This window comes from Trichomycterus rosablanca, chromosome 14 (genome assembly GCF_030014385.1).
Source record: "Trichomycterus rosablanca isolate fTriRos1 chromosome 14, fTriRos1.hap1, whole genome shotgun sequence".
Taxonomy (NCBI): Eukaryota; Metazoa; Chordata; class Actinopteri; order Siluriformes; family Trichomycteridae; genus Trichomycterus; species Trichomycterus rosablanca.
In genome coordinates, this window is record NC_086001.1 from 22,391,130 (window position 1) to 22,408,293 (window position 17,164).

The 17,164-nt window shown below is 37.9% G+C and overlaps 1 protein-coding gene and 2 pseudogenes across 2 annotated transcripts; 1 reads left to right on the top strand and 2 right to left on the bottom strand.

The window, feature by feature from the left end:
- The window catches only part of LOC134326206 (zinc finger protein 208-like), a 339,536-nt pseudogene that overhangs the window by 40,473 nt on the left and 281,899 nt on the right, over positions 1-17,164 (bottom strand).
- Positions 2,536-2,644, bottom strand: LOC134327227 (5S ribosomal RNA; annotated as a pseudogene).
- Positions 12,919-16,669, top strand: LOC134326990 (uncharacterized). Of its 2 annotated transcripts, none has more exons than XM_063009085.1 (14): positions 12,919-13,182; positions 14,086-14,147; positions 14,232-14,321; positions 14,412-14,510; positions 14,593-14,637; positions 14,715-14,795; positions 14,876-15,031; positions 15,115-15,164; positions 15,254-15,323; positions 15,425-15,511; positions 15,594-15,692; positions 15,848-15,934; positions 16,031-16,150; positions 16,240-16,669. In XM_063009085.1, exons 1-14 carry the CDS (start codon positions 12,972-12,974, stop codon positions 16,384-16,386), a joined length of 1,404 nt encoding a protein of 467 aa, XP_062865155.1. In that variant the 5' UTR covers positions 12,919-12,971; the 3' UTR covers positions 16,387-16,669. The 2 variants fall into 2 exon arrangements, with proteins under 2 accessions (XP_062865155.1, XP_062865156.1); XM_063009086.1 differs by having other exon boundaries at positions 14,235-14,321.

Consider the following 17,164-nt stretch of genomic DNA (forward strand, 5'->3'; position numbering starts at 1 on the left):
CTACAGCCCTAAAAGAACGTCTTGCAACTATCCTTCCTGAGGATCAAAAGGGTAAGCTCATCTGCCAGGCATATGATGGAGCCAGCGTGATGAGGGGTGCCACTGCAGGTGTTCAGAAGAAGATACAAGACATGTACCCAAATGCACACTACATCCACTGCTATGCACATCAGCTCAATCTGATAATGCAGCAGGCTACTTCTCACATAACCAAAGTGAGAATTTTTTTTTCTAACCTTGGTGGATTTGCCAGCTTTTTTTCCAGATCACCCAAGCGCACAAGTATTCTTGATAACGTTGTGGCGCACAGACTACCAGCATCCAGCAACATCAGATGGAACTTTCACAGCCGTACCATCAATACTGTGTTTGAACACAGAGAGGACCTCATTCGCTGGTTTGAAAGCATACGAGACTCTGGTGACTTTGACCCCATTACTGTCAGAGAGGCAGGTGCGTTTGCCATGCTACTGGAGGATCAGGATTTTAAGTTCTTTCTGCAGCTTTTCCACCATATCATGCCTCATGTGGACCTCCTCTATTCCAAACTCCAGAAGAAGGTCATAGATTCAGTTTATATCAAGGAGAGCATTCAGCAGTTCCAGCAGGACATTCAAAAGATCAGGTAATAGTTGTGCATTTTCCTCTTTTGTTTATTAGTATTATTGTTATTATTATTGTTATTGTAATTTTTTTCCTTTGCAGAAATTCTCTCCATTCCATGGTTGGACAAAGCAGTGAAGGTAGCGGTCAGCCAGTAAAGAAGCGTCTGACACTCAGTGTAGAAGACCATGAAAGGATTGCTGCAGAGGTGAGTTGTGGAAGTCACAGTCCAATTAGATTTGTTTAGAGCTGTTTCTATGCTATGCATGAATGATCAGTGTATGTTGGTGTAATGCTTGTCAGCAATATATGTTATTATTCTTGCTGTACTGCAATATATGGGTAATATGGAATAAAACTAATTCTCATAACATTTGGTTCCTGAATTTTCTATAAACCTGTCCCACAAAAATTCTGTTCCAAAAATGCTTTAACACATTTTGTCTTGAAAATGGCAGCAAACTCATTTCTATGACTTGATCTATGACTAAATTTCAACAGTGATAGAAAAATAACTATTTAGATGTGAAATAAATGTGTGAAATAAATAAATTATGATCACTTCATAATTTTCATGTTTATCCTTCTCTAGGTCTGTGATATCATACTGGGACACACCAGTGAGCGCTTTTCCTTCACAAACCACCTTATTAGTGCCACACTCTTGCAGGGGGACAGGTTTAAACAATACAAGACAGCATTTCCTGAAGATGCACTGAGCAACACCTTAAAAGCCTATCCAGTGCTCAATCAAGGTAAGCTGAAGACAGAGCTTAGTCTTATCTACAGCAAGGAAGAGTTCAAAGCCTGTTGTGGTGCTGTGGGCCTATTCCAGCTGTTTATGGAAAATAATCTTGAAGAAGTATTTTCAGAGACTGTCACTCTCCTGAAGATCCTCATCACCACACCCATGACCACAGCAGAAGCTGAAAGGTGCTTCTCAACCTTGAAAAGAATTAAAACTTTTCTGAGAAACTCTATGACCCAGGACAGGCTGAATGCATTGGCCATGTTGTCAATGGAGAAGAGACTAGTGACTGAGATTACTGACTTTAACCATAATGTCATTGAGAAATTTGCAAGACAGAAGCAAAGGAGGGCAAAATTCATGTTCAAATAGTGCTACTTTTAAAGGCTTTTTTTTATTGTTTTGTTTTTAATTTTTTTAGCACCAGCCGCCACTGCAAACAAGTGAGCCTTCTCTAACTAGCAGGTCCTATTGACCTGGGCTGTGTGAGATCTGTGTACTTTGGTCAGTGGATAGAGTTTTATAGCTTTATAAAAACATTTTACTTACGTGTTCAGCCCTGCTACACAAACTGTCATTTTTGTCCCTGTTAAAAACTTTAGCTTAGTTAAAGCAAATAAAGACACATTTAACATGTTCATCTTTTATTACAGGTTTAAAGTTGTATAAAACAAATGTTTGCACAAATAATATAAAACCAAAGTACAAAATAAACATTTCACTTATTTTAATTATCTCACAAATCACTTCTCAGTTTTAAAGGTCAAAGGCAGCAGCATCTTTTAGATCAGAACAGCTATTAACATAAAATATCACTAAAGAGGAAATACTGAAGACAGCAATGTAAACCTTTCATTTAAATACAAGCTGCAGTAAAGTTACATAGTTGATCCATGATAAAAAAGAACCTCACAGCTCAGCACAATGGTTAAACTGCACAACTCAACAAGTTAAAATGACCCATCATGTGTTCTGTCTAATATTTACACAGTGCTGGGTTGCCAAATAACACTTTTTCACCTGCATTCTGCCTTTTCTTTCCTGCATACCAAAAACAGTCGCCATTGCAGGTTTACAAAAACACTTGGGACTCTTTATCTCATTGTGTAGCTTTGATGAAGAAAAAGCCGCTGGGTCAGTGTGTAACAGGAGGTTTGGAGTGAAGGTGGGTGTGTGTGGATAAAAGCTTCCAGCACCTGGTATTCCCAGTCGGTCTCCCATCCAAGTACTAACCAGATCCAACCCTGCTTAGCTTCCGAGATCAGGTGTTCTCAGGGTGGTGTGGCCATAAGTAAGAGACGCTGTAAACAAGCTGCTTCTTATAGACGTCCGTCGTTCAGCCTTTCTCTGTTCTACACGCAGCTTTTCAAATAAAAGATCCTGAAACAGTGACAAAACACACAGAGAACCACACACACCGCTCAGCTGCTGCTGCTGCTGCTGATCCTCTTTCACCTGCATTTAGTACAAAAACACGACAACAAATCATCTGGATTCAACCTTTTCTTCACCAGCAGCACTGTGATTAACAGAGTGACAGTGGGACCTAGTAGCGGTATTGGTCGCTCTTATTACATTTAATAGTAACACTTTAAATACTAAAAGCTCTGAATTTCACTTCTTCTCTTTTCTGTTCTTTCCTCTCCTGTTTTCTTCTCCTCTTTTTTTATTTATGATTTATTCTTTTTATTCTCTTATGATTTATGAATAGAATTTCTGGTTACATGAAGAACTATTTTGAATTATAACCCACCCAGTCCTTTACATCCACTTTCTATTGTCACTCCAGCTCAAGCCTACATACAAATACATGGACCGTGAGTTTAGATGTCGCATTTAACAACCATGGACACATTTGCTGACATCAGATTCAAAACCAAACTCTCATCACACAGAGGACTCGGATGGAATTTACAGTTTAACAAATACATTTATTCATCAATAAAGAAACACTTGTCTCCTGACCCCTCAACTGGTCTTGGTCAATTGGTCACCTCCATGATAAGAAAACACCTGAACTACCACAATAGTATTTATTTATTTTTAAATGTAATTTTAAAACATGACAGTGCAGTCTGTATTAGGATTTATATGAACTGGGTTTTATGCACTAGAAGATGGTGGGATAATTAAATGTAAATATGAGTATTTCTTTTAACAAAGGAGTTTAGCTACCACTAATTTGGTCTATAGATAAACACAAAGAACAAAGACTCATGATGATAGAACAATGCAACACTGTTCAGTCCACAGCCCTCCATTCACACCTTCTCATGTACATTCTGGTGGAGGACGGTTCATTATTTGCTAAGTGGAAATCATCTAAACACTAGAATTTTGGAGTGTAGATCTAGAAGTGTTAAAGTAAGAGGCTATTCATTTATGAAAACTTAGCATTCTTAAAATGAAGAATTTTTGCAAACACCATAAAGACCAGGGTAAAATTCTTCCACTTGAAAGTAAAAGTTGTTCTGTGTTTATTAAAGTAGATTAAACTTGAATAAAGAATAAAAACAGATTCAGATCTGAGGTTGGTACATTACACCACATTACATTTAATGATTAATGATCATATTCACACCATCATGTACATGTGATAATTGAAGTAGAACAGTTCTAGTGGATATTTGAAAATGAAACACGACATCAGTCACAAAAACGTAACTTCTGTGTGACCGTACTGGTGTCTATTAAAAATGCAGCAGTATGGGTCATCCTTTTATGTGAATGCGCTGGTGTGGTATACTTAAAAGATATTCATTTCACTAAAGTTATTTTTAGTGAACTGTGATACTCTCCTGTGTGAATGCGCTGGTGTTGTTGGAGAACATAATGTGCAATAAAATACTTCCCACACTCTTAACAGTGATGTAGTTTATCTATGTGAATACGCTGATGCCGTTTGAGATTCTTTTCATGAGCAAAACTCTTTCCACACTCTAAGCAGTGATACAGTTTCTCTCCTGTGTGAATACGCTGGTGTACTTTAAGGACACTACTTTGAGTAAAACTCTTTCCACACTCTGTGCAGTTATACGGTTTCTCTCCTGTGTGAATACACTGGTGTACTTTAAGGTCACTACTTTGAGTAAAACTCTTTCCACACTCAGTGCAGTTATACGGTTTCTCTCCTGTGTGAATACGCTGGTGTACTTTAAGGTCACTACTTTGAGTAAAACTCTTTCCACACAGTGCAGTTATACGGTTTCTCTCCTGTGTGAATACGCTGGTGTACTTTAAGGACACTACTTTGAGTAAAACTCTTTCCACACACAGTGCAGTTATATGGTTTCTCTCCTGTGTGAATACGCTGGTGTTTTTGAAGGTAACCCTGTTGAGTAAAACTCTTTCCACACTCTGAGCAGTGATACGGTTTCTCTCCTGTGTGAATACGCTGGTGTACTTTAAGGTCACTACTTTGAGTAAAACTCTTTCCACACTCAGTGCAGTTATACGGTTTCTCTCCTGTGTGAATACGCTGGTGTACTTTAAGGTCACTACTTTGAGTAAAACTCTTTCCACACAGTGCAGTTATACGGTTTCTCTCCTGTGTGAATACGCTGGTGTTTTTGAAGGTAACCCTGTTGAGCAAAACTCTTTTCACACTCTGAGCAGTGATACGGTTTCTCTCCTGTGTGAACACGCTGGTGTTTTTGGAGGTTCACCTATTGAGCAAAACTCTTTCCACATTCTGAGCAGTGATACGGCTTTTCTCCAGTGTGAACATGCTGGTGTACTTTAAGGTCACTACTTTGAATAAAACTCTTTCCACACTCTGTGCAGTTATACGGTTTCTCTCCTGTGTGAATACGCTGGTGTTTTTGAAGGGTACTATGTCCAGCAAAACTCTTTCCACACTCCAAGCAGTGATACGGTTTCTCTCCTGTGTGAATACGCTGGTGTTTTTGGAGGTTAACCTGTTGAGCAAAACTCTTTCCACAAACTAAGCAGTAATATGGTTTCTGTCCTGTGTGAACACGCTGGTGTTGTTGGAGATTACTCTGCGTAGTAAAATTATTCCCACACTCTGAGCAGTGATGAAAGTTCTTCATGTTTATGCTTTGATAAGACTGTAGAAACTGTTTCCTTGGAAAGCAACAGAAACAAAGAAACAAGTCGATTCATTAGCATTACTATTAGCATTAGCCATTAGCATTTTTACTACATTAATACCACAATAAGTAATAAAAACATTAAATTCACTTCACGTCTAAGTGAGAATCTGAATTCAAAGAACATCAGGATAAAATACTTATAAATACTGCAGATATTAATAATTAAATAACTATAAATAACTTGATATAAATAAAGATATAAGAGATCTGACTTTCTCAACATCAGTCCTGCACCAAGCAAATCTAATCCAGTTCATGACAGGACTAATAATTAGCTCACAAGTGTAAATCTTTGGTGTGCTGGGAGTAAAAAAGGCTTCACAAATCACCACAATCATGAGCATAAAGCTATTTTAAACAGTCTGAATATATTAACCTGATAATATTAAATAACATAATAAAATAAAAAGAACAACAAATGCAACATAAATGTAAAAGAAACAAACAAGAAAACCCTTTACCTTCCTGTTAGAATCCTGGCAGCCACTTTAACAAAGCTGGTGTCTCCAGCAGGTCGTTTCTAATGAAGAACGTGCAGAAGATCCTTCTTACCAAGTGACTCAGCTACAAGTCTAGAGTTTAGTACTTAAATAGAGCTGAGGACAAAGACCCAAGACCAGTTCAAAACTCTGCATTGGTCAATCATCAGCCAACCATTCACACCTTCTTGTGTGAAGTACTAGCTCATTATCTATGGAACGTGTGCAAATGAAGTAGATGGAGCCACAAAGCATGATGGGTGAAGTCAAACTACACCTATTTATCTCAGCAGAGAAGTGATTTACATTTAATCCTAAACACAAACAAGGAATTGAAAGGCTATTCTGTAAAGTGAAATGACATGAACTTAGATAAAGCTTTTATGATAAGAATCTAAGTCATGTAAAATGCTGTATGTGGGTCAAAGACGAGACGTAACTTTTTAGTGTCCCCACTTGATAAATAATATACAATTATATTAATATAAGTGGATATACCTTCAATCTACTCCATTTGTACATGTTTACTGAAACTTAAAGTAATTTTTACAGAAAATGTATGATTTTTGAAAAAATAACCCTTGAAACCCCCAAAATGTCATTCAGTGCAACGGTCCCTACCTCTTTAAGTAATAAAACATTAAGAAAAAACTAATTAATCTTAAGTAAAACCTAAAATTTACTGCTTTGGCATAATTGTACAAATGTCATGTGTGACATATTAAATAATATTCAATCAGATGTGTTTTTTAATATTAATAATATTCAGGATACTTTCAGTCCCCATTTTCCCAATCTACAGTTGTCATTCAGTACAATTAAAAATTAATAAATTTTTAAAAGAGTTAGTTAATAAAAAGCCTTATTTTAATATGCAATCAAGCTACTGCAGTCATGTGACCAATTATAACAACAAAAGAAGACTCCTGGGGACCCTTCAGCACACACACGAGGTCAATGCATTTTAACATTATTTTATAAAAATGTGTTTTTACTGACATAGTACATTAAAGAACAAAACTGAGTGTCATTCAGTACAACACGGTAAATCTTGTAAACAAACAAGGTTATTAACATTTAAATGTGAATATGTGTAGAAATGTCTTTGAGCTAAGGTCAATGTTAGCTTTGGCTAACCACTGGGATAACTGTAAAATGTGCTAAAGTAAAATTTCTGTCATTCAGTATAACAACAGTCATTCAGTGCAACAGAATTTCGCTGTTGCACTAAATTGACAATGACATTGTTATACTGACTTTATAATGTTTTAAAATTATTTTTAAATATTAAAACCACTTTTTTCCATTCTAGTCTTCCTTAATAAGAGCAGTAATTACAATGAATATTAATAATTATGTTTTTGATGAAGTGGTCCCTGAGTCAAGTACGATGACCTGCCATTCGTTGGGCAGGTACTGCTGTCTGTAGGAGATGAGGTGCAAGTTAGCTGCATGCTACAAAATTGAAACAGAAATTCCTTTGTGTGGCCAAATCCACCTGATGAAATTTACTACCTTAAGTCTGATGTCAAAATCATAATCGCAGAACCAAAGCCATGTACAGCAAGAACCTCAAGGTTAACAACAAAAGACTGGAAAACATTTGTTCAGTTCATGAAATAAAATGCGACTTCAAATGGTTTTTACTGCTGAATGAATTTAGATTTACTGCAGCAACTTTTTCACGTGTTATGACACAAATTCCACACTTCCACACTGTTCTGGTGCCTTGCAAGTTGTTATGATGGCTTCATTAGCTATGTTTTTGATTGCCTTACTTTTTTCATGATGTAGTAATATTATAACACATACTTGCCACTGGTGTGGCATATTTTCATTCTACTACTGCTACTTTAATCAATAAAGAACTTAAAAACAAATTAAGTCATGAATATTTTGATGTAACAGGATAATTTGGAGTATGTCATTCAGTGCAACATAAAATCATCATACAGTGCAACAAAAACATTTGCTTAAAATAACTGTAACAAGTAATTATTATTTATTTTTTTCATGTGAATGCAAGAGAATCCAGGCCTGCTTCATAGAAAACAGAGTTTGATTGGGTTTCAAATAGAATAGAATGTGTAGCAAAAACGTCTTGTATACAAATAAACAAAATCCCAAGACGCATTACAGTACAAACAATGCACAGAAAATTCAAAACAGAGTAAGTACAGTTTCTTCTGAGGTTTTAAATCTTTTGTAAGAGATATACTAAACTTATAAATTTGAAATGGCTAAGATTGTTCCTTGTGTGTGTATTTTGTCATAAATTAGTCGTTGCACTGAATGACATTTTTGTGCCCTTGTTGTGTGTCAACAACACTAAAACTATCAAATAAGCAAAATGCTGAGAAAAAAAAATACATATTTACATAGATGACACATTTGTGCAAATTATACAATTTAACCATTTTATTTTTTTGGTACTTGGAACACCCTATTCGTCTTTCACCCATATATCCCTTCTGTACCATTTTTTTCAGGAAATCATTAACAGTCACATCTTCAAATCATGTCCCGTTTGTACTGATCATGTCGCGTTTGTACTTATCGCTTTCTTTGCAACATTTTAGAACAAATAATTAATTCTGTCCCATGTTTGTACAAATTATCAGATATGTACAATAAAAAAAAAAAGCTGCGATGTACATTGACGTACAGGGAAGTTTTTGTGACACACACTGAAGCGTCTCTCCACATTCCTCTCAATCATTGTGAAAATATTAAGTTTTCTTTCGCTTTTTTGTGTGTTTTTTTCATTATCATTTTTTCGGGGGACAACCTGCATCTCGCTGCGCATGCGTAGCTGCGCATGCGTACCTAGCTTGTCTCAGCGATATGCACAAAATATAAAACTCAGACAAGATCAGAGCTCATATAAACATCAAACACTTTAGTTTTTAAAATGTTATATTTAGTTTTGTCATTTTCAAATATACATCAATGCATCAATGTGTTATTGATTAAAAAAGAACAGCAACACAAATAATTTTTTTTAGACGGAGCTATAGTCACTAGTGCTATTTTAGAACATGCCCTGCGGGCGACTTACGTGGTCCCTGCGGGCGATCAGGTACCCGCAGGCACCAGGTTGGTGACCCCTGCCTTATACCCTTTGGAGGTCTTGTGTTTGCTAATAATAGCACTTCTGATGTGCTCAGACAGCTCCTTTGTCTTCACCATTGTGACAAAGGAACCCAGTACCAGTGCCACAGCAAGCTTTAGGTTTTTCTATTTGTTCCCTCCCATAATTTTTGTTGTAAATGTTGTTTATCATTTGCTGTTTTGTATCAAACATGAGTTCTCTATAGAAAATAAGCTGTTACACTTGTTTTTTTTTTTTCAGGAGATATTCAACATTATGTACTTAAACGTCATGGGTGCCAATAATGGCGAGCAGGACTGTACCTTCAAGCTATGTAAGGGACTGTGTGGCACCATTATTTTCAGTTACTACACCCACACTGCACTCACCTGCACTATGTACATATGGATCGTATCCTTGTATTATACCTGTCTATTAAAGTACAGGTTTATATTGGGTGAAGACTCGGTGGAAAAGAAAAGAAAAGTTGAAAATATGTGTGTATATTGTTCGGTGGGGTCATTCTTTTTGTCGGTGAGGGTGTGACACAAAGTGTGGTCACATTTGTTAGATGTGATGTGTGTTTGATTATGTGTGTATGAAGTATAAACTTCTTTTAAGACAGTTTTAACTGTTGTGACTAGGAATGTCCATTAGGGGGGGGGGGGGGCTGTTTGTCGCTCTGTCTCTGAGACTTGAGAGGCATTTGTGAAGACAAGCCGCGACTCCTCGTGTCTCATTTATTTCACCCTGTTTACAGGTGAGAAATGGGATAAAACTTACATTAACTTGTAAATGATTATATTTGCAAGTGGATGTATAAATGAATCAAAAAGAAGTTTATAATCTTTGCAAATAGTGTGAAGTGTTGAGAGGCCGACACGCGTTGCACGTGTGGATGCATATCGCTATAAGCGAATAATAACACAATGCACTATTTTTTGTACTGTTTATAAAATTATACTGTTGAATCTATACTTATTTGAATATGACTTTGTTCAGAGTAACTAAATACATCTTTCTAATGTTAGTTGGTAATGTTGAAAGCAAGCCATTTTGTATGGTTACTATTTTAGCTTAGAATTTAAAGTAAAATATTATTCGTTACCCTTAAATAATTTTCTCTGTATCTATAAAATAATGTTTAACCAGGAATGATCATAAGCTTGTGTTAATTTACCATCACATCAAAGTGAGTGTTTTCGTTATATAACGTATGAGACAATAGTAAGAGTTTGTAAAAGGGACAAACACAGACTATATTGAGTGTCAAGATGTGTGAATGTAACTGCATAGTGTATGTTATTGTAAAATCTGATGTGTTAATGTCACTTTACACAATGCAAAAAGCTTTGAACTACAATACATTTGGGGAAAATGTACTAGTGCAGAGATGATGTTAGAAGGGACTGTTTAATAAAGACTTGTGAGGCATTTGTGAAGCTGTGACTCCTCGTGTCTTATTTATTTCACCCTGTTTACAGGTGATATAATCTGTTTACACTGACCTGAGCTTGATGGTGACCCTTGGCTCAGAAGTACAATCCAGAACCCAGGGTTTCCCACCAGCCAGAGGAAACTTCCAGACCTCAGACCGGCCCTGAGGTAAAACTAAACACGGTGTTATTACCTGAGAGTAATTCAGGATCTGTGGCACTGTAATAAGCACTAAATATCTAATATTACAGGTGGATGTGGAGAGCGGCCATATAGAAATAAGGAATGTTCCTGCTTTATTGTGAGTACTGCAGCAGTTTTAGAGCAATATAAACTTATTTTAATGACGTTATTTATTAATAAATAAACGATACACTCCTGTTTACACAGTCACTACTGCGGAATGAAGGGGATCGAAAACTTCACCCATAAACTAGCAGCACTGCGTCGAGCCTTCGATGTAAGTCAATTTTCCCTCCGTAGGTGCGTCCATTCCCTCACTCCCAGCATCTCTTACTTCCTTACTTATTCACTTTATTATCTCTGTTTCGGTTCCTTTAGATCAATTTCAGTCACCCTCCGAACTACAGTTACATCTGCGTGGTGGAAAGAATGACTTTACTCATACTGGTGGCTGCAAAAAAGAGGGTAACACGACTCTCCTAGGATCTGCAACGTCTTCCACTGAAGGTATGACCGGCTGATACAGATGCTGGAGAATCAGACTAATCGGATGTGGGCCGAAGTGGAGCTGGCGCAGATCGGGGTGAGTTTGACTGAGTCTGAAACTGGCACCATATTTACTACTATATGTGTCGACTGCTGGATGCCACTCATGCGGTTACCCATAGCGACTACGCCAAGGAGATTGTTTGAGCAGCTAAGCATCAGTCAGAACCACAGTCCTACCATTCTAATAGAAAATCTATTTTCCTTCTACTCACAGATCCAGCATGTCAACTTTATGGACATTGTCTTTGTTGGTGCTGCTGGGAATTATGGGAAGAGCCAGAGCCTCTTAGATTACCTCAGTAAGAGAGTCTGTACTTCAAAGAGTCTAGAATGAATCTGTGCTGCACTACAAGTGTAGTCAAACACACCTATGTTGTTTAGTTGATGCAGTACCGGAGACGAAGGCTCTTTCTGGACTGGCTGATTGCTCTCATCTATTCGTGTGTTACACCCAGATGGACTGAACGGCAGTACACTGAGTGATATTTATTCCATCTACAGGTGCGTGTTCTTTACACCACAAATGATCTGGAATAAACCTGTTTGCCAGTAACCTGTCATTTCTTCTTTTTCTCTCTCAGAGTGAGATGCTGAGCTTCTAGCACCTGATTTTGTTCCTGAATCTTCTTATTGTGGTGCTGATTTAAATTGAAATATTTGAACATGTGTGTGGTGTCTGTGTTAATGCCGTTTAATAAACATCTAAATATTTTGTTTGGCTAGAACCAGCGATCTGATGAATTATTATTATTTTTGTTGTTATTTATTTAATTTTATAGGTCCAGTATATTTTCAGACATTCTACACTCATCGAGCACTTTATTAGGAACACCTGTCTGGTACCTGCATTATTTGATTATAAGCTAAACCTACCATACGTAAACACTGTGGGTATACAATTACTGACTGTACCACATCTGATGCTGTGAAGTGCTCTGTGTATAAATGAGTGTAGCAGGTGCAGCAGTGTTGTTGGGATTTTATAGGTCTCTTGTGATTAGGAACACGACCCCTGTTAGCGCTGTTTGACTCCAAAAAGATAAAAACAACAACAACAACGCTGCTGGCATTAATATGACTTTGGAGTGTGTATGCGGGAATTCATGCCCATGGCTGTGAGGATCAGAATACCATCACCGGTTGCCGAGTTGTGGTTTACGGCCCAGATTAAGGGTCCGACAGTGAACCCTCAACCTTCTGGTCAACGGTACCAGAAAAGGTCGCTTGACCAATGAGCCACGACAGGGGGGCACGCAAAGAATCAATCTTCTTTAACAAGGCTCGGAAATAACGGGGAAAAAAAACCCACCTTCACTTGTTTTGTCCCCCATGGCCTTCCATACTTTATTTTGCCAACCCCCCAAATGGTGTACAGGGATCAAAATCACATTTCAAATGTGTTTATATTTACAAAATACAATAAAGTGGATGACCAGAATGTTAAAAGTCATCGCTTTATCTTCAGTTAAATAAAAAAGAAATAATAAATCACAGATTCTTGTTTTATTGCATAAATACTAAATAAATAATAATAATAAATATTAATAGCAGAAGTATCACTAGTAATATTGCTATAAATAAACAGTTGTGCTGAGTTGGTCTCATTTGATTCCCATTAAAGCAGCAGCTGTGTGACGTCACAGTACAGTGTTCTATAAGGTGGGGGTGAGACGGGCGGCGGGTCACTTGTGTTCTGACCCTCACAGCGTTCACAGCGTTTTTCTTTCTCTCAGATAAAACCATCTTTTACGGCAGTATTTCACAACATGAAGGCTTTCCTGTCGCATCTCTCTGCAGGACTGAGCGAGGTGAACCTGCGCCCCCTGCTGTTCGTGGCCGGAGCCGCAACCGCCACCGCAGGAGCTTATTATCTGTATAAGAGGTTCACTGGTGGGCGGCGGGGGGAGGTGAAGGAGGATGCGGGGGTCCAGACTGATCCTGGTCCTGAAGGTTACGGAGGTGGAAACACACACACAAGTAATAAAACAGCTTCTAATAATACTCTATTCATTTAGTATTTAGTTGCTATTTTGACTGTAGTGATTTTATTGATCATTATGATTAATTCTCATGTTCTTATTTATATTGGATTAATTATTTACATTAAATACTATTTATACAAATTATCTTTATTATAATCTGGGCTTCATACCAGGTCAGATTAGAAAGAAATCCTCCTCAATCTGGAATCCTGCATTATTGTTATTAACATATATACTTTATTTGTCATATATACATATGCAGGTGTACAGTACAATGAAATTCTTTCTTCGCTTATCCCAGCTTGTTTGGAAGTTGGGGTCAAAGCGCAGGATCAGCCATTGTACAGCGCCCCTGGAACAGACAGAGTGGAGGGCCTTGCTCATTTGGATTTGAACAACCAATCTTCCGGTTGATAGCCCAAAGCTTTACCCACAAGGCTATCACTGTCCCCATATTAGTTATAATATAAAGAGAACAAGCCAATGTCAGTACCAAAATGCAATTTTACCTAGAAAGCTATTATTTTAGTATCTGATTTATTCTTATTTTAGTCCCTGATATCTTCTTATTTTAATCCCTGATTTATTCTTATTTTAGTCATAAAAATGAATTATTATTATTTATTATAAATTATTATTATTAATAATAATTATTTTTGTCATTATTATTATTATTATTATTATTATGAACAGTAAACAATGCAATTTTACCAATAAGGTTTTGATCTATCAGCTATTATTTATTATTATTTATTATTATTATCACCCAAACCCTGATTGAAAAAAAGCTATAATTATTTTTACACGTGAATTGATTAGACGAGCTCATTAATATTTTTAATAATTTAAAATTTGAATGTAAATAAAGGAAATGTGTTTGTACTTTATATCTCTTCAGATGTTTTAGACTCCCACACTGACGGGGTTCACACAGATGAACAGATCTCAGACCCGTACCAGGTAAATAATCTGAACTAAAACATTTCAGTCATTCTGACTCCCACTGTTGGATTAAATTTTGCTCTTGTTTGTTTTTTGGAAAAGCAGATCAATCCTCAACACCACAGAGAAGTTCAGCGTTCACATTTGACACTGCGTTTGTCTTATAGCCGGTGGCACGACAGACATACTGCGGTATCCCCATTCATCTCTGTTTATCTCTTTGTTTATCTAAAAGTAATAATGTGTGTAGAGAGTCTTAACTTGTGTACTCGTATTCCACAGATGATCCGTGTCAGGCGGCACTACACACTGCAGATACGTGGTGCGGTGTCACAGTCGTGGTGGGTTCTCACCAACGACTTCTATAAAGCCACAGATGAGGTAGAAGCTCCTCCAGTCGTGTTCATTACACACTTTACGGTCCTGTTCTTGTGTGAAGACTCGTGTGATTCTCTTCTTACAGGGTCTCCGATGCTTCTGCTCAGCACACAGGGTGACACTTGCTGTGGTAAAATATCCAACACTATAAATCTGGAAGGTCTATTAAACATGACTGGACGTGTTTTAATCACTTTGTCTTTTTAGCACATTGACGGATGTCTGGCTCGGGTAGCATCTTACATTTTCACTAAACGCCACGCCACTGTATCATCCTGGGGTGTTCAGGTGAGCTTCATACAGATCTGATTTTGTTATTGCATTATATTGATGATTAATTGATGATTGAATGAAATGATGTTCTACAGGCTGAAGACACTTTTTGGTCAAGCCAAGGCGTTCTCATTAGTGACAATCGTTGTGTCGTTACGGTTCCCTGTGGCTCAGAAGTCGTGCTGTACAATCCAGAACCCAGAGCTCCCCACCAGCCAGAGGAAACTTCTAGACCTCAGACCAGCCCTGAGGTAAAACTAAACACAGTGTTATTTCCTGAATGTAATTCAGGATCTGTGGCACTGTAATAAGCACTAAATATCTAATATTACAGGTGGATGTGGAGAGCGGCCATATAGAAATAAGGAATGTTCCTGCTTTATTGTGAGTACTGCAGCAGTTTTAGAGCAATATGAACTTATTTTAATGACGTTATTTATTCATAAATAAATGATACACTCCTGTTTACACAGTCACTACTGCAGAATGAAGGGAATCAAAAACTTCACCCATAAACTAGCAGCACTGCGTCAAGCCTTTAATGTAAGTCAATTTTCCCTCCATAGGTGCGTCCATTCCCTCACTCCCAGCATCTCTTACTTCCTTACTTATTTACTTTAATATCTCTGTTTCGGTTCCTTTAGATCGTTTTCAGTCACCCTCCGAACTACAGTTACATCTGTGTGGTGGGAAGAATGACTTTACTCGTACTGGTAGCTGCAAAAAAGAGGGTAACATGACAGAAAAACATGTATCAAATAATTCAAGCGATGTACAAATGATTTAATAACGTCTTGAGCGTTTCTCTCCTAGGATCTGCGCGTCTTCCAGCGAAGGTACGACCGGCTGATACAGATGCTGGAGAATCGGACTAATCGGATGTGGGCCGAAGTGGAGCTGACACAGATCGGGGTGAGTTTGACTCAGTCTGAAACTGGCACCATATTTACTGATATATGTGTCGACTGCTGGATGCCACTCATGCGGTTACCCATAGCGTCTACGGCATCAGTCAGAACTACAGTCCGACCATTCTAAAAGAAAATCTATTTTCCTTCTACTTGCAGATCCAGCACGTCAACTTTATGGACATCGTCTTTGAGCTGGTGCTGCTGGGAATTCTGGGAAGAGCGAGGGTGCATCAGATCATCTCAGTAAGAGAGTCTGTGCTCTATAGAGTCTAGAATTAATCTGTGCTGCACTACAAGTGTAGTCAAACACACCTATGTGGCTTTTCTTACATTCTTTAGTTGACGCAGTACCGGAGACGAAGGCTCTTTCTGAACCGGCTGATTGCTCTCATCTTTTCGTGCGTTACACCCAGATGGATTGAACGTCAGGAGACAGAGCGTTATTTATTCCATCTTCAGGTGTGTGTTTTTTTTTTCACCACAAATGATTTTGAACTAGTAATCTGTTATTTATTAACAGCCCCCTGATGTTGTTTCTCTTCTCTCAGACTGAGATGCTGAGCTTCCTGGATGAAATCTTCACTCTGGACGAGTCTTTGTATGCAGAACCTGAAGCCCTGGCTACTGCACTGGAGACGCTTTTATGGCAGAGCCTCCGACGGTTTCATGAAAGGCTGGAAACAGATGACATCTAAAGGCCAACCTTGATTAGAACCTTTATTTAAGTGTTAGGGATGCAGGTCTGGTGGTTGATGTGTTGTTAATGTGTGTTAACAGTTCACAGGTGCATCAGGACCCAAGACATGGGCGACATGTAAAGATACCACTAATGTGGAAACATGTATCGGAATCTCAGAGAGACGTGCTGCCATTAAGACGACGTCTTTACATCAAGACAACGCCTGGATGACTTTGTGGACCAGATCCAGATGTGTAAAAATGTTCTGTAAAAATGTAATAAAAAGAAGAAACTCTGATTGGCACATTCTCTGGCGTCTTTATTCGTCTTTATTTCACTGATTGCTATAAAAAGTTGGGACGGAGGCAGAATAAGAGTGGAAGGTTTATAGAAGATTAAAGATACAGTGGCTCTCCATGCTGCTCTTTATTTTGAGGGAATCTGAGTTGTGAGATTTGGGAACAAACTGGGAACTGGAATGTGGACACAATACAGAGGAAATAAATGTGTCCAGAAGCTGTACATGGCAAAGGAACCAATTTACTACTCCAATGTTTACTTACACTTATCACAGTTCTAGTAATTAAGGGTTAAGGGCTTCGCTCAGGGACCCAACAGAGACAATTCACCAATGGTCTGGCTTGAACCAGCAACCTTTTGATTGCTAGCCCAGTACCTTAACCACTAATACCAAGTTCACACTACATCACTGTGTTCAGATCTCTTTTCAGTTCACACTACACAGTGGACAGTGAGTGTAGAAACAAGGAGGTGGTTTTAATGTTATGAATGAT

Excerpts from the sequence above, each read along its gene's own strand:
- LOC134326990 (XM_063009085.1), top strand. The coding sequence starts at position 12,972 with ATGAAGGCTTTCCTGTCGCATCTCTCTGCAGGACTGAGCGAGGTGAAC. Across the intron at positions 15,512-15,593 it reads TGGTAGCTGCAAAAAAGAGG|GATCTGCGCGTCTTCCAGCG; the intron begins GTAACATGACAG and ends TTTCTCTCCTAG. Across the intron at positions 15,935-16,030 it reads GGGTGCATCAGATCATCTCA|TTGACGCAGTACCGGAGACG; the intron begins GTAAGAGAGTCT and ends TACATTCTTTAG.